At 40.6% G+C, this 25,226-nt stretch overlaps 1 protein-coding gene and 1 non-coding gene across 2 annotated transcripts; one reads left to right on the top strand and one right to left on the bottom strand.

The window, feature by feature from the left end:
- Positions 1-52: 52 nt before the first annotated feature.
- dnah1 (dynein, axonemal, heavy chain 1) lies at positions 53-25,226 on the bottom strand. Its single transcript, XM_077726037.1, has 78 exons — positions 25,076-25,226; positions 24,225-24,425; positions 24,056-24,128; positions 23,697-23,871; positions 23,369-23,504; positions 23,173-23,305; positions 22,956-23,096; positions 22,614-22,869; positions 22,369-22,526; positions 22,077-22,288; positions 21,683-21,981; positions 21,424-21,574; positions 20,944-21,137; positions 20,382-20,607; positions 20,174-20,293; positions 20,008-20,090; positions 19,793-19,934; positions 19,376-19,531; positions 19,093-19,291; positions 18,743-18,996; positions 18,450-18,662; positions 18,183-18,347; positions 17,985-18,106; positions 17,699-17,804; positions 17,442-17,621; positions 17,226-17,366; positions 16,972-17,135; positions 16,767-16,880; positions 16,467-16,655; positions 16,217-16,322; positions 15,971-16,084; positions 15,743-15,892; positions 15,530-15,616; positions 15,269-15,455; positions 15,112-15,203; positions 14,886-15,040; positions 14,630-14,807; positions 14,235-14,429; positions 13,875-14,153; positions 13,672-13,776; positions 13,399-13,539; positions 13,105-13,265; positions 12,849-13,006; positions 12,526-12,699; positions 12,152-12,181; positions 11,869-12,047; positions 11,508-11,738; positions 11,224-11,420; positions 10,836-10,971; positions 10,539-10,747; positions 10,282-10,453; positions 9,947-10,138; positions 9,747-9,857; positions 9,482-9,667; positions 9,170-9,361; positions 8,256-8,423; positions 7,963-8,154; positions 7,743-7,874; positions 7,549-7,674; positions 7,351-7,470; positions 7,063-7,212; positions 6,643-6,803; positions 6,267-6,492; positions 5,974-6,169; positions 5,746-5,897; positions 5,477-5,673; positions 5,231-5,375; positions 4,799-4,957; positions 4,573-4,701; positions 4,327-4,497; positions 4,062-4,241; positions 3,693-3,869; positions 3,309-3,479; positions 3,063-3,193; positions 2,671-2,815; positions 1,461-1,667; positions 1,134-1,368; positions 53-887 (listed from the first exon to the last, which is right to left on the bottom strand). Exons 2-78 carry the CDS (start codon positions 24,399-24,401, stop codon positions 766-768), a joined length of 12,588 nt encoding a protein of 4,195 aa, XP_077582163.1. The 5' UTR covers positions 24,402-24,425; positions 25,076-25,226; the 3' UTR covers positions 53-765.
- trnae-cuc (transfer RNA glutamic acid (anticodon CUC)) lies at positions 1,697-1,768 on the top strand. The gene has a single exon. It is a non-coding gene; the product is annotated as a tRNA-Glu (tRNA).

Raw genomic sequence — 25,226 nt, 5'->3', positions numbered from 1 at the left:
CTCATTTCACAACTTGACCCCAGTGGCAGCTTTAAAGGAGCAGGAGCCTTAAACATGTTGCTAATATTGATTTACTTCAGTTCTGAAGAAAACAAAACAGAATAAATAAATAAATAAAACAAAGGTTGTCTGTCACAGAATCACATGGGTCCTCAATGGAGATTTGTCTATTATTATAAAGTGGTTGTACAAGTTAATTCCATTCAAGCTCCTAAAATGTAGCCTACTTGCAGTATGTGCAATCCATTTTGTCCATGAATTTAACTGTATAGAGAGATCTATTCATGACTGCCTCATATGAGTTTGTTACATAATGTATGAATAAAATACCAGTGTTTCAACTTATTTGTTGCCATCCTTCCCTTTTCACTATACGTACTACACAGTCAAGTTGAATTTGGGCTTTAAACACAGTCCACCAAATATTGGTTTAACAATAAAATGTGAATTGGGGCATTCATAAGGTACAATACCACAGTTTGCAGTGCAAAATCCATTTAACAACTACTTAATGACTAAACTTGAGATGGAACTCTTCACAAAGAAAAAGGAAAGGAAATTCCATTACAGTTCTTATCAATACAGTTACTCAAATCAGTATATTTTAACTTCACCAAAATACGATGATTTTGTAGTTCTGTCCAATCTTAAAAAAAAGTGTGTTAAAAGTATTTAACTAATGACCACTGTCAATAAGGTTAAACAACATAACTGGTGACCCAAGATATTCAGTATTGAACTGTAAGGTTACACCTCAGATCAGGTTTAATAGTCCAAAGCACAAATAAGGGCCACTCCCCGTTTGATCCAGTGCCCTGGTGTCAGATGTGTAGGCAGCTCTACTGCGATCACATAGTTGGTAGAATGCCCAGTAGTAGACAGCGTCCCTGAAAAAGCACATCAACACTTTAGTGTCCACAAAGTCCAGGCACAAAGTGATGGTGGTGTGGTGTGGGTGGAAAATACAGAACTGCACTTCCTAGGCCAAGAAACCTGATACTGTCTGATGTCACTCTATTTTTGGCCGAGTAATACTAGAACCACACACCACAAGGAGTAAAACCCAAACTGTACTCACACTTGTTTAATAACCCAACTTGAATACACAAAAAGAGCTCAAAGTGTATACTAACCGGCACGTGTGAGGGTCTTGTAAATGGGGCAGATGTAGATCCCAGAGGTCGGAGGTTTGCGGTTCTGTGTTGGGATGAACCAGATGGCTGCCATTTCCGTGTAGAGCTCCTTTGGCCTGGATTCTGTTAGCTGAGCGTTATCATTATCCCAGCGAGCTCCCTCGATGAATAAGCCATTGATATAGCAGCCAATGTCTGGCTTTTCATGTATGTCACACACGGCTTTTAACACAACCTGAAGACAAACAGGGCCCTGATTAAGGCACCTTAAAAACAGGTGACACAACCGTACATTTGTATACGGTCCAATAACAAACAATGTTTGACCTGAAAGTCAAATCCAATGGTGTCGATGGAGATGCCAAAACGACGAGCAAAATTCTGCATGGTGCCGGTGAGAAAAGCCTGAGGGAAGTAGAAGCCGCTAATCCAAAAGACAGGTGGAATGCCATTGGAAATCCAGCCTTGCAGAAAACGGATCCTCTGCAGTAGATCAGACACCCAGGAGGCCAGAGGCTTCAGTGACGGGTAGGCCTAAACCAGGGAAGAAAATACATCAGCATTCCCTGGTGGTCTAGTGGCTAGGATTCGGCGCTCTCACCGCCGCGGCCCGGGTTCGATTCCCGGTCAGGGAAATGTATTATTTTTAGATTTAGTGTTTTGTATTGGATTATTGCCAGCTGGCTACAATGTGAAAACATGTACATGTGGCAAAACACAATAGATGTCAACCAATCTTTTTTTTATGAATTTATATCAGCCAAGTATTTTTGTTTTTCTTTGTGCTTTTCCTTTTTTATGTTATGTTCAGCATATTTGTGAATGCACATTTTTGCCACACAGATGTCTGGAGTGTTCATTTTTAAGAAGTCACAAGAGTTAATACAGTAGCTAACATTTAATAATTGTGAAAAGTTTTCTTCAAATTTTATCAGTCTCTTCAAATTTTTTTAATTTTTTAAATCAAACATGCAAAGATTTAAATGTAATTTGAATCACAAATTCAATTATTGGAATTGTGGATATCAAATCGGTAGCCCTAGTTTCAGAAGTTTTTAAAAAAAGGTTATAAAAAAAAAAAGAAGAAGACTTAAACGGAAATGAGAACCACCCTGTGAATCATTGTTGTTACGCGTTCTGTATGTAACAATTCCTGTGCCCTGCCAAAATTCCTTTCAGCCAGGCACCAAACCAAATTGTTTGCATATGCAAGTATTACAAGTGTAAATTTATTTTTATGTTCAGGTAAGATAAATTATTTTTGATCCAATTCGTTATGTGGGAATATTTCGTATTTGTTTCACATAAAGTCTGCCATTCATTCAAGTAATGATTACAAGCAACACAATTCAGCGCACTGTTTGGCATGTTGTTATTTCTATCCAGAATTAAGTGAAATTTTCTCAAGATATTAAAAGTGATTCACCTAAAGAATTGACATTTTATGAACAGTCTATCAAACAACTTATGCAAAAATTACAATGTGACCTCCAGAACTTCATATCAATGTTTTTGCGTACTGTTATGTGTGACTTACCTTGGCCTTCCACATATCTGGCACACCGTTGTTAAACAGACTATTAGCCATTAGCTCCAATTCTGATGACATCACCACTAAACCTTTCAGAGCCTTCACAATATCAACGAGACTCTGCGCAATGACCTCCAGCAAAGTGTTGTATCTGAAAGCGAGATAAGACACAAGGACTGTTCATGTCTGTCTATGACAAGAATTGAAAAGACTAGTGGAGTTAAAATTGTTATCATCTCATCTCTAAAGGTTGAAAATACTATCCTATTAGCAAAATGATAAGTTGACAATTTGCACATTACATGAAACCACACCTTTCAGCAATTTAAATCCTAAAGTGTTGGTGGATATATAGTATTATGTACAATACTCCAGATGAAAAGGAATGTTGCTGTTACCTTATGACCTCCTGCATCAGCACTGTGTTCATGGATTCTTCATAGAGCACAGGGTACTTTTCCACTATCTCCTGAGTATCAAAAGGCTTTGGAATTTTTGCCACAATGCTTTCTACTATCTCCTCCACTATCTGTGGTCACGGGAAGAGGTTGGTCAACAGTTACATGTCTTAACCATTGGAAAAAAACAGTAAAACTGCCTGTGAGTTGACACTGTTATAAGAGCAGTGATGCAGGAATAAATACCTCCTCCAAGGTCTTGCCTCCCGCAGACGCAGTTCGAGGCTGGAGGCGCAGCACAGCACCCAGTAGAGCAAAAGTCTCATTCTGGGCAAAAATGATGTTAGCGTTGTCATGGAGGCCAAAGATCTCAGGTGTATCATTGATGGGAAGGCTGTGCACATATGCCAGGTAACCCTGATGTCAGAAATCAAAAGACAGGCATTCATTAGCACCTTATCAGAGTCTCTGCATTCCAAGTCGAGCTTGATTGTTTCAGTACAATTCCAAGACATTCCTTCGAGGTTAAAGGACAACAAGTAGCAAAGAAAAAAAAATACACTCATGACAAAATGGAGAATGACATCTTGCACATTGACAGCGTCTGGAAATAAAACAGATGTGTCCAACCTTGATATCCAGACTTGTCTCAATCTGCCGGTAAACTCCAGATTCAGAGTATTCGTAATTCTCGTCGAGAACAGCAGGACAATAGAAATCTTCTAGCACACTGAGCAGACAGCGTCTGTCCCACTCATCTGTTACTCGCCCCCCATAATTAATCTCCCCTGCAGTATATTTCAGTACCTGGACAGAAAAAGAAAGTTTGAACATGAATCAGTTTAAGTGGAATTTCATCAGGTCTAAATGGATAACATGATTCGCTCTAGACAACTCCGTGTGGAATGCACATTTTGTTCATGGACAAAAATGCAGAAGAGGAATAGTAAAAGTGATTAAAATAAACATCTGTGGCACAAAAGAAATGACGAAAGTCACCTTGTAAGGAGTAGTAGCGTATTCGTCCAGAAACATTTTGAGTTGGCTGATGCAAATGCTCAGATCACCATCGGTAAACTCGTAGGGAATATTGAAACCCAACGGGCCAAACTTCCTTCGTTCAAGAGCAATTCCATGGAACAAGATTAGAGACAAGAGCAACGACTTCAAGTGTGATACCTGAAGAGAAACACAGGAAAGTTTTTTTTTTAAATAAATCTTAAATAATAGTTATTCCTGCGGGAGGAGTCGGGTAAAACAGCACCTTGTTGGAGGTATTGATAAAATCATTTGTGAGCTTCAGGTAAGTTTTTTGTAGATTAGCTTTGATGCCTTTGGGTAACTCAATAGTCATCTTCGTCCCATTTTGAAGAATGGACACTGGGAACTTGTTGCTCGGAAGACTTGTGAGCCACAAACGAAAATCTTTGTGTACCTGGGACAGAGCCAAAGGAATATTCCAAAGTGGTTAAAGAGGCAAACGTGCCATTTTACTTGACCTTTACCATACCTTTAGGTCAATGTTCTCAATAAGGCTCTCCAACGACGGCATCCAGCTAGGTGCCAGGTGACAATTCTGAAAGAAGACCCATTGACCTCTTTCCATGGCGGTTCGCATCAGGGCTTCGGCCAATGGCCCCTATGTCCCGCCGAGAGGAGAGGAGGGCATTTGCACTTAGTGTTGTGTTCAAAGTAAAGTAATAATGTGTTTTACGCATGCGAGAAAAGGTTTCAACCTGGCCTTGACCCAGAGAAATGGCTGTCATTTTCTTCGAGAAATGCATGGCATCAGCAAACTTGTAAAGGTCAGAAGCAGGGTCAGTACCCTGAGACAAAACAAAGATGAGAGGAGAGGAGGGAGAGGACTCTTTGAAGACCACCGCTAAATCTGATGTCTGGAAAAGAGATGTGGACAAATATCATCAAACTGTACATTTCGTTTTGTTGATAATTTATTGGTCAATGTTACAATATCTTCAAAAAACTGTGATAAATATCTGCACTGAAAGCAATAGTTTTGGAATTTTCCACCTACTTTTTAATTGATGTTATTATATTTATTTATGTTTTGGAATTATGTTAGTTCTGTTGTTGATTTATCCCAAAAACATTTCATTTGAATTTAGACGTTACTTGAAGTCGGATGAGAGAAAGGAAGAATATGTTACCTGAGGTTCAATGAAGCGTTGTCCAAGCTCAAGAGCGACAAAATCCTGTACACCTTGAACCAGACAGTCAGACCTCAGGCAGCGCAAAACTAACAGCTTCTGAAAGCGGTCGAGATTTGTATCCCACACTCCGGGAAGAGGCTCTCTAAATGCACAAGAAAAACCACTTGCAGTTACACATTGACACCTTCTCCCAGTTAAACATGAGCAACATCAATGCATCATTGTTGTCTGTCCATTTTTTGCCTGTGAGGAAGGTTGCTGTCAAAAATGTTCTTGAAACCCGGCAAGTGTTGGTCAAAAGTCGAAGCGAGGTCTTTGTAGGTCTCCAGACTGCTGAGGCCCAGGATGTCCTTCCATGCACGGTCTGATAACCAACTTGTTGCTGGGTTGGGAAGTTCTTGGTTGGGCATTCCTCCAGATAACAAGTTACGCCACTCAGCCTGATAGAAAATCAAAACCGGAAAATGTCCCACAATCCCGTGGAACAAGTGTCTTGTGTCTAATTTTCTCACCATATCAATTTTGCCATCGTTCATTAAGATGCGAGCACAGAGGAGGAAGGCAAACATTAGTTTGTGCTTCTCAAACAAGCTGCGGCACACATTGCAGTAAAGGCTGAATGTGAAATATTCATTGATGTTCTCAATTCGTTCTTCCACTGTGTCTGTAAGTACACCAAAAATAGTCAGTGTATGCAGTTTTTAACAGTCGATTGCATTTACAAAGGCTTGTCTCTCTACCTGCTCTTTTTGCGTTTAAGATGCCAACCATGAAGATGCCAAGGAACCACTCCAGTGAGTATTGATACATGGGATCGACGTTGGACAAATCTGATACACAAAAGAATAAAATCTGTGTGCGCACGGCCACAGGTACATATGTCAGACGAGTGGCGTCGATGTCCTTCTCTGTCTCCTCTGCCACAATTACTTTAGCCTGAAAAACAGACATCCGCATGTTGAGTAACTATTTAGAAGTGCTGCTAGGAGAGGGTTTTATAACATTATTAAACAGTCCATCCCTCCTGTCTGACCTGGATCTCGCCAGCCTTGACTTTGGACGCTTCCAAGACTTGAATGAGTTCTTGATTATCCACAGGGTTTCCTTCTGAGGAGCTCAGACGAAACAAGATCTCATCCTCTATATCTTTCAGTTCCTGTTTCATTTGAGCATTGCTGACAATCAACTGGTTCTTAGCGGTTTCCAGTTCTGGACGTTCTGCCGCCACCACCTGGGCTAGCAGCTGGTCTTCTAACCCACTGAATGCACAAAATATAAACTGTATTGATATATGTATGTGAGTAATTCCATGTAGAAAATGTACAATTTTGCAGTGACTCATTATGCTCTAAGCATTAAACTTCGATTTGAAATATGAACAGAATGGATTTGAACCAAATGAGCATTACCTTGGTGACAGTGTAAAGTTGATGAGTGTGACTTTTGTAGAAACCTCTGGAGAGTAGTGTGGGTTTGGCAACTTGGTGGTAATATAAAACTTGAAACTCTCATGGTATGGGATTGTAGAATCACCTAGCTTCAGTTTCAAGCTACCTTGCTCCTTAAACGTCTACAGATCAAACAGGTGTGTTGATTAATGGAATGTTATGCAGCAGAACATATCAAAATGTTTGCGGAATATCGAGAAGGAAAAGGGTTAGGGTTTAAAAAAAAAACAGGAGAAAAAAAACAAACCTCTCAGAAAAAGAAAAACTCTCATTCAAACCATTTACCCTTATGAGGTTTGCTATGGTGATTTGTCATGAAATGTTTCAAAGCAGTGACATATGAGATTTTGCCAGCCTTAAGAAGGTATTGAGACAGTTTACCTGCTGCAGTAATACAGGTTCAAGAGCAGGATCCAGGTCTTCTTCTATATTCTCAAGTAAGCATGGTTTACCAAAGCGAATGGCATTTTCAAGACTGCGAAGGAAATCCCGGTCACTGAGTTTTATGATTTCCAATCCGCTTTCACGTTCCTGGTTGACACAGTCAGGTTAAGAACTCAAAAAGAAACATTCAGATAAATAGAAAATATACTTTTAGAGGAGATTTCCCCTGGCAGATCCTTTTTAGTAGAGATAAAAGTGCACATTCACTGTGTACGTCCAACATACCATGGTCTTAATCCACGTGTTGGCTTGACCTTGTGGATCAATGAAAAGAGTCCAGCGGAGAGAATATTGAGCAATCACAGAATTCTCCACTGAAAGATTGTCCTTGGGTAATCCTGATAGCTGTTTACATCAACAAGATTACAATGGCATTCCACAGGGTTTGCAAAGGTTAGACAAATCCATGAAATCATTTTTAACCTGCCAGGAGCGGATCTTGACAGGATCTCCAAGAGTGGCAATAAGATTGGGTGTATCAGTGTGTGGAATGTCAAGCTCTTTGAAACATCGCAGCCATTCCTCTCCCATAGCCGTCCTGTAAGATCCCTAGAAAAAGAATAATAATTCATTTCATTTATATTGCACTTGGGTTTGTCATGTGCAGTGAGACTTACAGTGAAAGGCCCCAGGTATGATACATATCCTGCGGACATCAGCACATCACCTGACACATTATTGACCATGTATTCCAGATGTTGTACTGTATCTTTCCAGCGTGTTTTCTCATCTGCAAGTCCAGCAATAAGCTAAAAAAAAATAAAAAACAATAACAAGAGTGCACCATAGGATTGGACTCCTTACCCGCCAATAATTCTGTGTCCAAAAATCTCTCACCTTGTCTGCTCGAACAAGACGGACCTCACAAAGTTGATACTTGTTGTCCAGTTCATTTTTCTTGGCCAAGCAGTCTTGGTACTTGGCCTGCAATGCCGCAATTCCACTCTCCACAGCTGCTTGCATTTCTTTAGCAGCGTTCAAACTTCTTTGAGACTCATCATACTCCGCCTGAGCTGCTGCAAGAGCTTGCTGTTCAAATAGATAACGTTTTAGGGTGTCATTTATACTCTTGAAGGTATTACTTGAATTCTATGATGAAATAAATTACTGAAACACAGTTCATGCCTTACCCTTTTTGGCTCCACACCCTTGGCCACAAAATGATACAGGTGCATTGCTCGAACCCACTGACAAATTGAAGTACAGGCTTTGGAAACCTTGGCAATAGCGGCAGGTTGGAATTCTTCATTATCTATGTAAGGCTGCACCAAAGCAATCACTCTTTCTGGGATGTTTTCCTGCAGTGGTGTTACATGGAAATATCGTGTACTTTTTTCACAATATAGGGTACAATAATACATATATATAGGGTTCTTTCTCGAATTCAATATTCAAGTTAGTACTGATGACTATTATGTTTATTTCTTTCATTTTTAAAACATGTAAATTCTTTGTTCTTGGAATTGACAAAAGATTGATATCACCCCCTTCATACTGACATTTCAACAATACTTCATTATAACTATTTATGTCATATTTTTGGTCACTTTCCTTTGTGTTTTTGGGTGGTATCAATGTTTGCTCTGCATGTAGGAATGAAAACAAAATAAAACCCTTTTCCAGAGGAGAAAAGACAAACTGGTAGTGCCATTTTAAGCTGTCAAAGGGGGCGAGAAGAAGATCTGAAAAGTGGGAAGTGAATGTTGCCGATGCCGTTCCACTGTACGTGCAAATAGTTGAACCGAAACAAAAGCAACAGAAGTGCACTCTACGGTGCTCTTTGCTTGCATTAACGTGTTTTCCGGTTTTAGTAATAATATTTGAAGGCCATTTTCTTGACATTTTGGTGCTTCTATAATAATAATAGTTTGAATATTAGCTGTAAACCCCATTTCAGGGCGTCTTGCACCTACTGCCCAAAGTCTGGTGGGATACGCTCTAGCACCCTTGTGAGCATAGGTGTAATGGAAAATCTTTGAATGAGTTGTATTATTCAGAATTCAGATCTCAGTCAGTTAGCAGTGTCATGCGCTTTATACTCTACCTTATCATAGGTGAAAAGGCTCTCAAGAAACTTGCCCGGGTCCTGCAGCAATACTTTGCCAGGTTCCCAATAGTCATCAACCTTAGATCCAGGTTTTTCTCCAGGCACCTTTTTAGGTTTGGCATCCTTCATAATGCAAACAGCCTCAATTACAAGCCTCACTCCTTGAGGAGGACGCTGCATAGCTCGCACCTGAGAATAGAAAACAATGCCATTCATTGCCATCTTACAATGAGTTAGGAGAGCTTTCTAAGAATGCATTATGGAAGTTCAGAGTACAGCTATGAATCACGACCCAAAGGGGTCGCTGACCTCAGTGACGTCATTCTTATTAAGCGACTTAAGGCTGTTGGTTGCAGCATCGAGGGCCGGCAGGGCCTCATCCAGATCCCTCTGCGCATCGGCGGCGATTTCCCCTGCTACGCGGGCTGATTCGGAAGCTTTGGCTTCCTCTTCTTGCACTGACTTACGTGTCTCCTCGGCAATCACTGAGTCTTTCTGCCATTGCGAAAGAGAAAGTTGAGTTAGTTTGGCTCACTGCATATTCTGCACGTGTGTCAATCACACGTTTGCTCACTTTGATGGTTTCCATTGTGACCTCGGTTTCCCTTGCAGCCTCCTCCAAAAGTGGCCTCATCACCTCCTGCTCCTCTTGCATCTTACTCACATCCTCAGCTGTGCTAAGGAGCTACAGAATAAGACAAAATGCTCAATCCCAAAAGATTCCCAGTACAGAGTTCTAACATTGATGGAAATCGGTGTTGCCAGATGCCTTGCCTTATCGAGACCAGTGCTCATGCGTTCACGAGCACGGCACAGCTCTTGTTTCTTGCGTCCAATTAGATTTGAAAATATATTCAGCAATTCCAGGTAACTCTTGGGTGTCACGTAGTTTTGCCGCGAAAGTTCGGCCAGGAACTGTACACACTTTCTGGCTACGATTTGGTGGATCCTCATGCACATCATTGTCTGGAAAAATTCACCAGAATTAGTGATTCGCTCAGCCTGAGAAAAACAAGCCTTTCAAATGTTGATCTAATAATCCAGATCTGTCTATCTTCATTTAGATTATTTCATCAGATGATTGAAAAAAAAAACCTGAGCATCCTTACCAGTCCATCCATGACTTCAGGGTTGGCTTCAAGCTCTGGCAACTCATTTAGAAATGAAGTGGCAACAGCTTTCAGAGCCTCATCTGGCCACGCACTGAACCAGTCAATCGTGCAACATGTTACAAGTGAGGGAAACTGCCTCAGTCTTGCTCGGAACACTTCCCCGATTGGACTTTAAAGAATAATAGAAGAGAGATATTTAATGAGCAAGAAGCCTACAAACCATTCCTTTTCATTGATGGGAAACAATACTTTACCTCATGCAGAGTACAGTGTGGATGTTTGTTCGCACTCTTTTCAGGTAAGCAGCCATGAGATTTGCTTTGGTTGGCTGCTGCGACATCTCTTGTACAACTGGTTTCATGGATGCCAGGATGCGTTCCTGCTCATCTGACGCGTATAAATTGGGAACATCACCAGAATTTAAAATGCTGTTGATGTCCTCCAGGAATGATTCACTTTTAATCTGGTGAGGGGAAAAAATATATATATTTTTTGGGCATTCAGGCCAATTTAATAACAGCACCAAAATAGGAAAAGAGACTGCTGAAAACCTGTGTGTCCACAAAGAGGAAGGTAATATGCTGGTTATGAATACCAGCCTTCATCATAATGCTTTTAATGTCTTCCCGCCATTCCAACTGACCATAGTTCTTTGAAAGCTCGATCTGGAAACACATGTATTCCGATCTGTATGTAAAGATGATAAGCATAAAGCAGTTAGAGACTGTGAAATGTAGGCCTTCCATCAAATTCACATTTTCTGCATGATATATATAGTCATCATTTCTAAGAAGTGATGCTGATTTATTCAGATAAAAAGCACCAAAACAATGGAAAATATTATTATTATTATATATTCTGGAAAATAACTGCAATCAATTGGGCAAAGTACAAATCTAAAGGCGGTTTCCGGAGGCATATTAAATGTAGGATTCTTACATATATGAGGCAAGCTTAGTGAGGGATTGTCGTCCACTGCCACCAACTCCAAGTAGTAGTGCGTTGCCGAGCGGTTGGCGCAGGACGCGACCGATTCGACAAACGTGTTCGATAGCATCCATAAAGAGCACAAGCTTCATCTTGGGAGTGCAGTTCTGGTTGTAGTCTTCCATGTACTCTAACATAATCTCTTCCAACTATGGAATAGATCAATAAAGTGTCAAACAGGATGAGAATGAAACCCATTCATGTTATACAGAAGCAAATGAATGGGCTCTGGTCACCTTTGTTGGGTCACTTATGAAATTGTAGTCTTTATGCAGTGCCCCAGGAACCATGAAATCTCCATATAAGATAGGCTGGCAGGGCACAACCACGCTGAAGTCACAGCCAAGCTCTTCAATTAATGTTTTCAGCAGGGAATTGAACCATTCCCGGTCTTCTGCACAAACCAAGCGGTCCTGGAAAACCCTACAGTTTTCGTGGTACCAAAGCTGAAGCAGCATCTCTTTGGTCTAAAACCAAGAAAAATATTACCACCTGCAAATATCTGACACATATTTCAGTTTAATTTCAAGATATAAAGTGCAATTTAAAACAGTGATTCTGATTGCTTACACATTATTGAGTGATTTATTATAATACCTCTATCATGCTAGTCTCAGCCATGAGAATACCCTGGAAGACCTTGGACAGGTCTCGAAGGTTAAACGTATAGTGAGACTTTGTAGGGGTCGGCAGAAGCTGAGAGCAGATAGTAGTGTACACACGGATGGTGACATTGACGATTGCATTGTTGAGCGGCACGATTTCCGGCACTGATCCTGATGACAAAGGAAGTAAACAAAAAGTTGAAATTAAAAGTCTCAGCTGACAATCTATCGGTTTTAAAATATCTAATAGAGTTGAAGAAATTATCATGACTTACTGCCAGGGTTCTTACGACTCATCTTTCCATCTGATAGGAAAATACACTGAATTAGATCATGTATGGTCATATTAATAAGACCACAAGGACAAAAAAAGTCCACATCTTCACAGAATGAAGCAAAACCATAAATTGTAGGACATTTACAGTTAACAAGCTCAAGTAAAAATGACAAAAACATATGGAAAGGCAAATTTGTTGGGTGCAGAATACAAAACAAGAATCTATTAATGCTTGCTATTATGTACTTCTTTTATCTATCTTATTATCTTAAATTAGCAAATCGAAAAGCACCCCAGACTTGTGCATTGTACTATAAATCATACCATTGAATACAACTATACATTTGTAATGGTGTTACACCAGTGACTTACTCATCCAGCTGCCTAAAATTGTAGAAAATATTTTTCTCATGCTGGCATCCTCCAATTCAGTGAAAGACAAAAAACTGAAATGGCGTGTGAAGCGTGGCGTAATTGGATTCCGGCCTCCACCTGGAGGTCCCATGGCACAGGCAAAATTGATGTCTACTATTTGCCTGAAAGCCCCTATTGTGGAGACACAAAATAAAAGATAGGAAAGACTGCCATTTGAAAAAAAAACGTTACAAAAACATTCAGCATTTTGTGGCACTGCGAAACTGTGCCAACTACTGTAATCTCGAGTTAATGATCCAAATAAAAGGTGGTCAATTTACCAATCTGCTTCCTGTCATACCAGCCAGTGTGGTCCATCCATTGCCGCAATAATTCAATCGGTGGTTGTGCACCGTAGGTTTCCAACAATGGCATGTTGAGGTCGTCGATAAAGAAAATAAAGTACTTCCCTTTCGGAGGTGCAAACACACCTTTCCGCCTAGAAGACAAAGCATAAGAGGGTGAAATACCAAGGGTTGTTTAGTAAAAAGAATAATTAAAAATACAGTGCGTGAACAACTGTTAGGAAAAGCAAACCTTTTGTCCAATTTGCTGTCTATAAAGTCTTGAGTTTGGTTGGCAGAGGTGCGCGCTGAGAACATGAGGAAGTGTGTGACATATTTGGCATGCATGTTTTTTAGCAGCTTGTCGGACAAGGCGAGAGTCTTTCCTGTCCCGGTTGGCCCAATACAGAGCAACTGGTTTCCAAAAGTTAGACACAAAATAAGGGGTTTCAGTTCAATAAAATATTGAAAAAATGTCAAAGTAAATGTTGCAGGTTTTTTTGGATCACTTTTTGCAAATGAAATTTTCCAAAGAGGATTTACTTACAGGCTTCATGTTGGACAAAAGCATATCCATGAGGAACGTCATTCTCACTGTGTCAGCAGTGGGAACTATAATGTCAGAGTAACTTGTATCTGGGGTGATCACAACATTCTTTGCATCATTGATCCAATTGACCCAGTGCACCTATTGGATTTTAAATAGTTAAGGAGCAACAAAAATCTCCAGTATTTCTATTCACTGTTGTATTTTATTGGATTTGAAATAGTTAAGGAGCAACAAAAATCTCCAGTATTTCTATTCACTGTTGTATTTTACCTTTTGGTCCTTTTTCTCCTCCTCTCCTCCTTGCCAGTTCATGATTCCTGCATCATCAAGCTTGTAGTCATAAACAAGACCATCTTCTGGGAAGCACAAACCAATCTGAAATGCACATATATTCCAAATAAGGCTATTCACATTCACAGCATCTAATTAACAAATATGGAGTTACTGATGCCAAAACTGCTTAATAATGTGACCTTTTCTGTTTTCATCTTGTCTCTGAGCCAGGCACTAAAACGTTGGCCACTGGGTCCATCCCCCGTGGCACCAACACTCCATACCAAGGAAAAAATGAACCAAGGTTCAATCAACTCCTGCACACGGTCAAGTTTATTTCGCGAAGGTGGCTTCTCTTCCTCACTAAATTGGAATGGACTGAAGAAGCAATCCATAAGTTTTAGAAGACTACAGGTAAGATTGCTGTCTAGTGAAGTGATGACTTCTTTTACTGATGCGCGGACAAAATTGACCGAGTCCTGTAAAGACCAAAATAAAATAGAAATAGACATTGGATGTACAAAATGACTCTCTGTGGGTCATGTTGCCTTTGCTCTCACCTGGAGGAAGCGTTCAAACAAAGAAGTGATTTGTTCTGTGAACTGTCTTAGGAATTTGGGGACTTGCCTCAGCCAACACTCTGTGAAGGGGACGAGCCCCAAAATACTAGGCTCTAGGTAGATCATACCACAGCGAGATACCGTCGCGGGCGATGCCACCGCTAAGTCCTGGACTTCGAACATCATCGTCATGCACTAAAAATGACAAAACAGCTGTCATTGATCTCAATTGCAACAAAATAACAATTTGTTTGGAAATGGTACATCAAGACAAATGTAAATCAAAAATCTTGGTCAAAGAGTAATTGGACTTTCATCATATATTTGGTTGTAAGAAAAGGAAAAAGACCAAAGTCATTATGGAAAATGAAAAATCGAGAAATATTTGAACATGCCTCCGTGAGTTTGATGATTTCTCCAGAGCTCAGGCAAAGTTTTTTGTTGTCATCCAGCACCGTATTCATGTTTTCGATCCAAACGGCATCTACCGGACCATCGAACATGTACCACTTTTTATCATTGTCCATAACCGATGTACCCATCCGGATTAAAGAGGAGAGGATGCCATCAGTCCTTAAAAATGGAGTAAACGCATGGTTTGTCATCTATCTTGTTATACACAAGTCAGGGAAGTGGGTCAGTGTCACTTACCACTCGTGTGTGAGCAAATCATACTCCCCGTAAAGCTGCCCCATGGTGATTGACTTGGGGTTGAGCACATACGTTTGAACCGCCTCATACAAATCACCACTGACAGACGGCTCACCTTTTAGAGCCGTTAAGGCCGCACCAAGAACCTCATAACACTAAAACGAGACATCATTGTAACGCTTACTCATAGAAAATGGGGAACAAAATAGTCCAAATAAAGACTCACCTTGGTTTTACCTGACCCAGATGGTCCTACCAACATTAGGCCATGTCTCACCACTGTTGTCTCATACAGTTGAATGCATTTGCCGATATATTCTGAAATCCCAGACAATAATGGTCAACACTCTGGCGCAGATGGTAAATAAGTTGGGTATACTAACCATCTACATCTTTGAGGAACATCTTATTGCAAACATTACGCATAGATTCCTCAAGTGTGCCATAGTCGATTGGCTCTTGTTTTGTCTTTGGGAAAAGATCGGACACAATGCCATTGAAGAGCTTGAGGTCGTCTCGTAAAAATTTGGGCACATTTACATCTCTGATGGCTCTCAAGCAGATCAACTCCTGTGAGTCAGTAGGACCGTTAAAAAGTAGTTTACATTTTCTTTACAAAGGGAGGAGGAATAGAAAAAACAAACCTCGTTCATATTAGGATTTTCTCGCTTCAGATTTCCAGCTGCTGAGATAACAGATTTCACTGATCTCATTCCAAAGTCATAATGATCCTGAAATTAGATCGTTTTTTTTTTTTATACATAAAATAAATGTACTGTTACAGATGGAAGTATTTTAACAAAGAGTCATAAGAGTAAGTCTAAATCAATTCAGGCCTTTTTCTCTTTTCTCCCCACCTGAGAACTAAGCTGTTCCGAGGAGAGAGTGAAAGTGCTGGTAATTTTCTGAGAAAGGACTTTGGCATCGCTGAAGCCAAATGAGTAAAGGGAGATCTCAGCAATCATGGCAAAGTTGGGGACCATCATGGCCACCGGACGAAATAGGGCCTGCGCGAGGAGAACATTACATTTCCTCGAAATAATACTCCAGACATTACATACTAAATGACCATAAAAAATTCTCACCTTGAGATTGTCAGGCAACTCTGTGCGGCCAGCGTAACCAGGATTCATTGTGATGAATACGGCACAGGAAGGGACTAGCGGGATTTCAGAACCTTCAAAAATAAATCTCTCTGCCTAAAACAATTGCAATGAACACAAGATTTGCGGCATTTACCAGTAATATCTTTTTTAAATATACATCCAGAATCAAAAAGTTAAGCAACACTAAAACGGCAGTATATCTATATGAATGAAGCAGAACCTTACCCTTTGTTGTTGGGCCTTTTGTATAGTAGTAATCTGCTGTGCTACCACAGACAACACCTCCACATCAATACGATTAAACTCATCAAAACACGCCCAGGCACCAGAGCTGAAAGTAAATAAAAGTTTCCCTCAATTACAAAAAAATATCGTACAGCATTTACCTAATTCATCTTGTCTTGATTTCAAATATACAAAGTTCTTGGATTACTGTCCATTTTGACGCACCCAAAAAGAAAGTAGTGTGACTGACCTGGCCAATCCCTTAAGGAACTTTCCCATTGCCATAAAGTCCAGTTGGTCAGAGCAGTTGAATACAACAGTCTGAATGGCAAGAGCCTTTCCCAGATCTTTTGTGGTTTCTGTCTTTCCTGTACCTGCTGGACCAGCAGGAGCTCCTCCAAACTTGAGGTGGAGAGCACCTGTCAGTGTCAGGTAGCATCTGCGAGAAAAAAATATTTAACCTTTTACCATGGGAGTGGTCTTTGTGTTAAGAGCTCGGCAATAATAGTTTTGGAATTAGCACTACAAAAATAATAATGAAGGAACTTACTTGTCTGTGAGTGGAGTGATGACCAGTCGTCCTGAATTTCCAAGGTACTCGTATCCGTACAAAAACTCTGCATTTACCGCGCGGATGTACAAGTCCTCCCTGGCCCAGTAGTACCTACAAACAAAGTATAAATCGTAATATATCGTCAGAACGTTGGCACGGGAACGAAAGGTAACAAACACGAGAAGCAGACAGATAATTGAACCTGAGTTGACTGATCCACTCAAAATCATTCACGCTTAACACCGACAGATCCACCAATTTGGCTGCTACATCTTTAGCATGCACCTCAATGACAATGAGGGCGGAAAGCACAGCTCGTTGCATTTTGGATACACCTCCTCTCACCAGGGCCACCAGGTTACCCAACTGTGGGAGAAGATCCATTTCAAAAATCTAAGCACGTCCTCTCATGTGTTTGCGGTATTTGAACGTGGATCAAACTTTTCAGTTCTGCACCTGTTTCTGGAGTTGTGGGAAAAGACGGTCGGCCAAGTCGCCTTGCTCCAAAGCTTCTGAAACTTCTAACGTCCAGTAGACCTGACAGCCAGCTATTACCACTTGCCCAGGCCAGGATAAAACCCACTCTTCACGAGGTACCTGAAATGCCAAAAAGGCACCACGGCATTGGCAAACGGGACTGGATTCAACAGCTTTAAGGTTGAAGTTACAGACCTCAGGGTAAACTTTGAGTGAGCGTTCGATGTAGTCCCTGACTGTGGCAGTCATAGATCTTTCCACCAACCTCAGCCAGTCCTCCACATTCCCAGAGGGCATAACTGTCTTGGCTAACTTGACCTCCTCACCTTCTCCAGAGTACATATGTGTGATAAGTAGATCCTCCTGGAATTTAAGCTAAATGGGGAGCAAAAACAGTCACTGTCTATGTGCTAGAAGACATTAGAACTTGAAAGAATGAGTGCGAAACCAACCCGTGCAATGTTCTCAAAGCATTTGCGCAAGTGTGGCTGGACAGCAGTGGCATCTTTAGTCTGAGACAGAATCTCCAGAAGCTCATCATCTGACAGAAAGTAGAACCTACAAAGAAATATTCAAGAATATTAAGTCAATCGATATTCAAATAACTTTAAAAACAGTTCAGATTTCAATGTAGTAAGTGGGTTCCTTTTGTCTCCTATTTTTTTTTTAGAATTATTTCTCAGAGCACTGGAATTAAATGAGATCAAACACCCATCATGGCTTAATCTGAAGTTTTACCTGGGGAAAGCATTTCGCTTTATCTCCAAGTATTCGCTGAGACCCTTTTGAACCTGTTCTAGAAGAACATTGCACTTTTTTAGTTTGTCTAGCAGGTGAGGACCAGGGCAGAATTCAATGATCTGAAAATGAATAAAAGCAGACAATTGGCCATCTTTAAGCATTGAAACAAAGTCTAAAGTGTCCCCTGTCACTAACCTTTGGGTTATCAAAAGCACTTTTCATGATTCTCTTCCATATTTCTTCCATTTGTTGGTACCTCATGCCCTCCACGGGTAGTTGTTCATTGATATCATCCGAGCTAAAGATGGGCTCCAAGTAGAGCCAAGAGCCCTGACACAACAGCCACTCCTCCAATACATCCTACAAGCATCACAAGAGGGCAGTAGCACAACATAAACATGCAGATAGATGTATGTAATGCACTCTGGCCCATGCCCCTTAACCTAAAATTAAGATGTTTACTTGAGTTGTTCTGAGTTTGCCTTCCCACTTGTTGATATCAGCTTCAAATGCCTTCTTATAAGGGGAAAAGGACATGCTTTGTGTCATGACAATGTGGTCATCTAGCAGCTGTAAGGCTTCATCTGGACTCTTGAGAATGTAAGTGCCCGTATCCTTGTAAGGCATCAGATCGAATAGAATTGTCGACCATTCAACATACATTTTGTTTAAGGCCTGGATCAGGTGACAGATTGAGAATGCTTACTGTAGGAATATGTGAGTTTCCAAAGTATCGCAGAAGATAGCCAGGTTACCTGTTCAATGGTATACTCTTTCCCTGCGGTCTCAGCCACCTTAGCAATTGCATCCATGTGGTTCTGCAGGCCAAGTTCCAAGCAGCGGGACAAGGTCAGTTTAGCTTGGGGCACAACTTTTACCTGGATGGTGTCTGAAAGTGCCTCCCAGTGGTGCATTCTCATTCCCGGATTCCTCAGGCCTTGAACCAGGGGAACGTAAGGACGGAATTCCTCAATCTTGGCACGGATTACACTAGCCACACTTTGGCAATCTGGGAAAAGGGGTGAAAGAAAAAAGGAAAGACATTCACCCAGGGCCAGTCCCAACTGAGTTAACTTGAATCATTTTTAAAAAGGTGACTACTCGCCAGGGTTGTCTTTAAACTGTTTGATACATTTATTCATCGTATCCTGGGCTCCCGTAACATTGCGCTCAAGCAGCTCAGGGTCAATTGAGGTCAGGGGGTCATTGAGCCAGCTCTCATGCCGACTAATCCAATCATAAGTGGTGGTCCAGAGGTCATAGAAGGGCTGAAACTGCTTGACCATTTTGTGCAGACGGTCATACTGATACAAACACATTCACCAGAGTAAATCACAAGTTGATTCCAGTATATAGAGTAAGAGTTCCAAGTCAAAATCCTGACTCACATTAGTGACCGGATTACCAAACAAGCGCTCTCTGGTGTTATAGGTTTGAGCCAGACCTTGGCACTCTTTCAGTTCCTTGCTTGCACGTCTAACATCATTGGCCAATTCAGTTGCATGATCGATATCGGCAAAACCTACAAACTTTTCAACCACTCTCTGTGAAAAAAAAGACAGGAAAGGTGATTTTAACCTCATTATAACAATTTTGCAGAAATGAAATGGACTATAATGTCAGTGTTTCCATGGGAAGCAAACATCCTTGATCATCATCACTGCAGAGATGAGACTCTACATTGGAATGAATAAATAAATAAGTCAACCAATAATTAGACCTAACATAAAACAATAATGAGAAACAACCATGAACGCCTGTCAAGATATTTCAGATTATCAAACAAATGTGACGGCTCATCAGACCTGAACAGTTTCAATGCGCTGCTCAAAGACATCCTGGTCGATAACCTGGATCTTCTTAAATCGTTCTTCTTCATGAACAAGATGGGCAGTCACTTCATCGATTTGTCTAAGGATCCTCTGAGGCCATTCAATAGCTCGCCATCTGGGTTAAAAAAAAAGAATATACATTACTAATCACTGTAGTTACAACTCTGGATATGGAGCTACATACGTACTTCTTCATAAAGTCTTCATTTGATAATGAATAGTGAAATTCTTCAAACATGTCATACTCTGCTAAAATCTTTCCAATGCGTTCCTGAGGCAAAAAAAAAAAAAGATTAGGATAAAGTAAGAAAAATTACATAGTGTTAAGAGCCAACTTATCCCATGTATGAGCACCTTGCAACTCTTGAGCTGGTCAGGAACTTGTTTCATCCAGTCCCTCTTCTCTGTCAGATCTTCGATGCAATGCGGACTGTCGCTTAGCGTGTGACCGATTGTGTTGTACTCATTACATTCCTGGACAAGGCATAAAAAAAGATTTTAAAAATCCCACAAACACGTGATTATAACAGAATGTGTCACACATTTCGGCAAAATGAATTACATCTTCCATATGCCGTCTCAATTTCTCAGCATGATGCTCCAGTGTGGCGATGGCTAATGTGGATTTCTTGGTGATAAGAATCTTACGTACTGCCTCGACATGTACAATAAAAGCACCGATAATTATGGAGGGTGGCAGAGAGTTTTGGAGCTCCTCCTTATCTTTGAGATGCTGCTCTACTTCTAGCTTCACTACTTTTGATGTCTTCTCATCTTCAGCACAGGCCCTGTGGAGAGTGTGAATATCTGTTTTTAGTTACTGTGTTTTCCGAACTGTAAGTTGCACTTTTTTCATTGTTTGCCTTGGCCTGAGATTTGTACTAAAATGCAATGTATGTCTATTTTTTTTTATTCTGACCGCCAACAGCTTGTTTGCCTGTGTTTTTAGGCATTAGTTAGCCAAAAGAAACTCTCAATATGTTAAATTAACCAGTGCTTATTTTGACTGTTGTTGATGTTTTCCCTTTCAATGTGCGTTGTTGCTCGTGCAATTTATAATCCAAAAATATGGTAATAGCTTTAAAGAAATGCCGTTGAAGACTTCAATAGGAAATAACAATTACATGAAGTGACTGTCTATGTCCAAGCTGAACAGATCAATGTATTTGGTATATTCTGCTGCGTAAGCCTTGAGGGGGATGATTGCTTTCTTGAGAGCTGTGCAGATCTTTTTTCTCAACTGGGCTACTTTTGGTTCACAAAGATGTACTGAATCCAAGACTGGGTCATCACCAAATAACAGCTTCTTCATTAAAAACTGAGATGGATAGAGAAAAAGAGAGTTTTCAGGTATATTTAAAAATATATTTGCACGTTTCTAATACTAGTGCACAGGAATGTGACAAAGAAAGTCATATTTCCAAATGTTTAGTGGCTAGAACTTTTCTGAGGTCAAAGCTTATACAGGAAAACCCGTGAAACGACCCACTAAACCAGGGGTCTATGTATACTTAATTTTTTTTAAAAAGGCACACAAAATACACCATTCAGAGTTTTTGCATACATTCACTTGACTTTCTGTTTCATTAGTAGTGTAACTTTACCTTATCAAGCATTGGTATATTGTGTGTGACCAGAATTCCTTCATTGAACAGGTTTGTAATAGAAGTCTCAAAATTCTCCAATGGTGTACTGTAATGTACGCCTGTACTATTCAAAACCAAGTCCACCTGGAATAGAGGTTTGTTCTTTGGCCTGTGTAAAATGCACAGTTTAATCAGACAACTTTTACAAATGCTCTGCTAAATGACACTATGCCTTTGAAAAAATCTATTATTACTACCAATGTAAAGGCTCTCTTACTTGTAAGGACTGTTGATGTAGTCATCCCCCCACACTAGGTCATCAGAGCATGTTAACACACTGCAGCATGCATCCAAAATCAGCTTGCTCAAACAGAGTAAAGAGTCTTCCACAAGGTTGCGCAGAGTGTCTTGCAGGTTGTAGTGTACCACAGCCAACAGCTTATTGAGCTTGGACACCTTGTGCATACCCCAGTTAGTCTCATTCATGTTGTAGGCACCTTTGCCAATGGTTTGGAGGTTGTGTCGAAGGCTGTAAGTCACAGTCAGCAACCATGCCTCTCGAAGAAATAAGCTAATCTGAAAGACAGTTGGGGAGGAAATAAATAAATAAATAAATCACAAAACACATTTTCTGCACCGATGGTGACCTGTTTGTTGACAGTTTACAGTACCTGAGTTTGCATTTGGGTCTGGTTAGCTTCAAACTCATCCAGTCGCATGGGTTTTGTTGTGGAGACATTGAACAGCTTCATGGTTCCTAGTTTGTTGCACTCAGACCGTATTTCTGATAATGTGCAGATCACTTTGGGTTCGGTCAGCATGGACTTGGTGAGGAACGCAGCTTGGTTTTTCTTGTAGTCAAAAGGAGGAAGTGTTACACAACCTGTACAAAATAGTAAGGTTAAATTCAGATCAAGAACAGGGGGCTAAAATCCAAATGAAAATGTACTCAAATCCCTTTACCTTTCATGGGTATACGCTCCTGTTGCTTCTGTGGCACCAAGATATGGGAAAACTCCTGTGGGTGGTTTATTACACTTTTGTCCAAGATAAAGCGATTCATAGTACGGTCGTATTCCAACTTGACTTCCCTAGCCAGCCCCTCTGCACAATCTTCGACACTTAAGAGGCGGAAAAAAGACTCTTAACAGATGTTCAATCAACTCAAGTGGAAAAAAAGATGACAATAACTGTTAAAGTTTGCTTACATCTCCATTTTGAGGCCAGAGCCTGAGAGCGCCCGTCTTTTTATACGTTGGAGACAGTGTGGATCAATGGATGGCGTTGCATCCCAGATAGGCATACAGTCCACAGTCAAGTTATAGAGGATGAGGGACTCTGAGTTGCCCCTCAGCCGCATGGCAAACAGGATGCGTTGGACAAATACACGCGGATCCTCCGCACTGAACAGGAGCCTGATTCTGGGAATCCAGTGCCTGTTGCCCGTTTGCAAGCACTTGGCGTCTGAACAAAAACAGAACACATGCTAATGACTTTCCACAGAAAATACGCATGACTTGTGGTGTAATGAATGTGTAAAAGGAAATCACCTGGAGAATTCTTTTCTCCTTCCTTCAGCTTGCTGTTTGGGAACACCTTTTCTACCAGGTACTGACATTTCTCACTACTGTAGTCAAGTACGCCTACTAAGTGCCAGCTGTACTGCAATGCTGGAGGGGGCCGTCCGCTTTCTGATGACAGAGATGACATTGGCTGACAAAATAGTCCTTATTATTCATCTGCAAACAATTGATTATTCTTTCACACCAAATGATACTGAGTCATCCACAGGCAGCAAGGCTTTTGCAGGAATGGGTTTTCGGTCCGGTGATCCATCAGCCTTGCCCAGCACGAGCCAGTCTTCTGCAGTGCGGCAGTCAAACTCCACATTGTCAAATATCTAATGAAGAAAATGTTTGCAAAGACTAGGGAAATATGAAAAGTGCTGGAGTACCAGACTCACCTCAAGTGGAAGATAGGGTGACACAATCGGTTGATAGTTGTTATTGTCCGGACAACGTGGCATTATAAGGTTGGAATCAATTTTTTTTTCTCTCAGGAGCCTATCAAAATCAATCTTCAAATATTCTCTCCGACACCTTTGAAGAAGATACAATGTCGTAAATCATAGAACTTGCTATTAAATTGTCAATGTCATAAATCATAGAACTTGCTATTAAATTGTCATTCAAAACAGGTCAACTGTTCCAGGCAAAGGGGTTTCCTATCTATAATAGGAGTGAAAAAGTAATGGAATATTCTTGGTCACACAATTCCACAACAGATAATACCTCTCTTTGGTCAAATCCCGGGGACTTCTACCAGGAATGGTTTTGAAAGGCATCTGGACTTTGGGTGTATCCCCACCACGGTTGAAGTAAGAAGTAAGTAATTGCTTAGAAAAGGGGCCATAATAGTCTTTGTCATCAAATTTGTAATGGGCAAATGGAGACTTGGAGCTGGTCTCTACAGATATAAACAAAACAAGCAAAGTATTGTAAACATAGTAAACTGAACATTCAATTTGGATCCATTTAATTATTTTAAAAATCTCTATAATTTTACAAGCAAAATATCTTATGAGTAGCTATTTTGGTATTTTATGGTACCAAGAAATGCAAAAAACAGCCACATGCTTTGAAATGTTTACCTTCTGAATCATCGCCGTCACTTAAGTCAGATGTAAATAGGTACTGTTGGCCGTCATCTTCCTCTGCGCCAGTCTAATTGGTCATTAGGAATTAACAAGCACAACACAAATGTGTTAAACAGAAGAGTTAAAAAGGACAACTTTAATTACATTTGAAGTGGAATTTTACCTTAAACTTTAAAGTAGTAAAAACATCCGAGTAGAGGCCCCTCTGTTTATTCTTGCGACCTTTCCTGACAGGAGGTAGTGTGGTTCTGTGACTTAGGGAGGATTGCATGCCTCTTGAAGATGTTTGGGATGAATGGGGACCAAAATTCCCCAAACCAGGCAGACGTTTTCCCTCCATCTCAAGCTTAACTAAAGTGTGTACCTAAGTGTATGAAGAAAAAACTGAATTGGTTTCCAGCCAATGGCACTGCACAACAATACAGACAACCAATCATGGCTACGGGCAATTTGGAGCGTTCAACTAAGTTTTTGTGATGTGTGGGGAAACTAGAGTACCCAGAGAAAACCCACACAAGCCCCAGAAGAACATGCAAACTCCACATAGTGAGGACCGACTAGCGATCAAACTCACAACCCCAGAAATTGCGTGGCCATCATTCTAACCACTCATTCTCTGGGTCAGTGATTTAGTTAACCATAAAAATGGTCTATACTTGATAAATTGCCACAACAAAAGTTGCAATAGATTGGCAAGGCATTGCTGAAACATGAATGACTCCATGGTTAGTTAGTAAATTTGTGTAAGTGTACAGGTAAGAAGTTTTAACCTCTTATGACCTGGTGTACACATGTGTGGACATCACATTTTTGGTTGTCAAAGACTACAATGTTACATTTTGGACTACAAGGGCCTGGCGTCCCCTTATAACGTGGACATCATTTTTTCACAGAAACTACACGATGTAAAAAGATAGTAATTCTTTGTTTTTAAACTCATCAGGTCAGAATTGGCCAAAGAGAAAATAAAAATGCATGTCATGCAAGAGTCTGGTTCTTAGTAGGTTAACATACCCCACGTTGGCCTTTTTTTCCATAGAATCACAAAACAGGAGACCGTTTGTTGACGTCCACAAGTTGTGTTGACGTGGGCAACTCAGTGAGGTATAATAGTTACAGCTGCTAAAACAAAAGAGCAGACAACAACCTCCATGTTTTGCAATTG

This window comes from Stigmatopora nigra, chromosome 10, assembly GCF_051989575.1.
Source record: "Stigmatopora nigra isolate UIUO_SnigA chromosome 10, RoL_Snig_1.1, whole genome shotgun sequence".
Classification (NCBI taxonomy): Eukaryota; Metazoa; Chordata; class Actinopteri; order Syngnathiformes; family Syngnathidae; genus Stigmatopora; species Stigmatopora nigra.
This window is presented reverse-complemented; position numbering and strand designations above follow the sequence as displayed.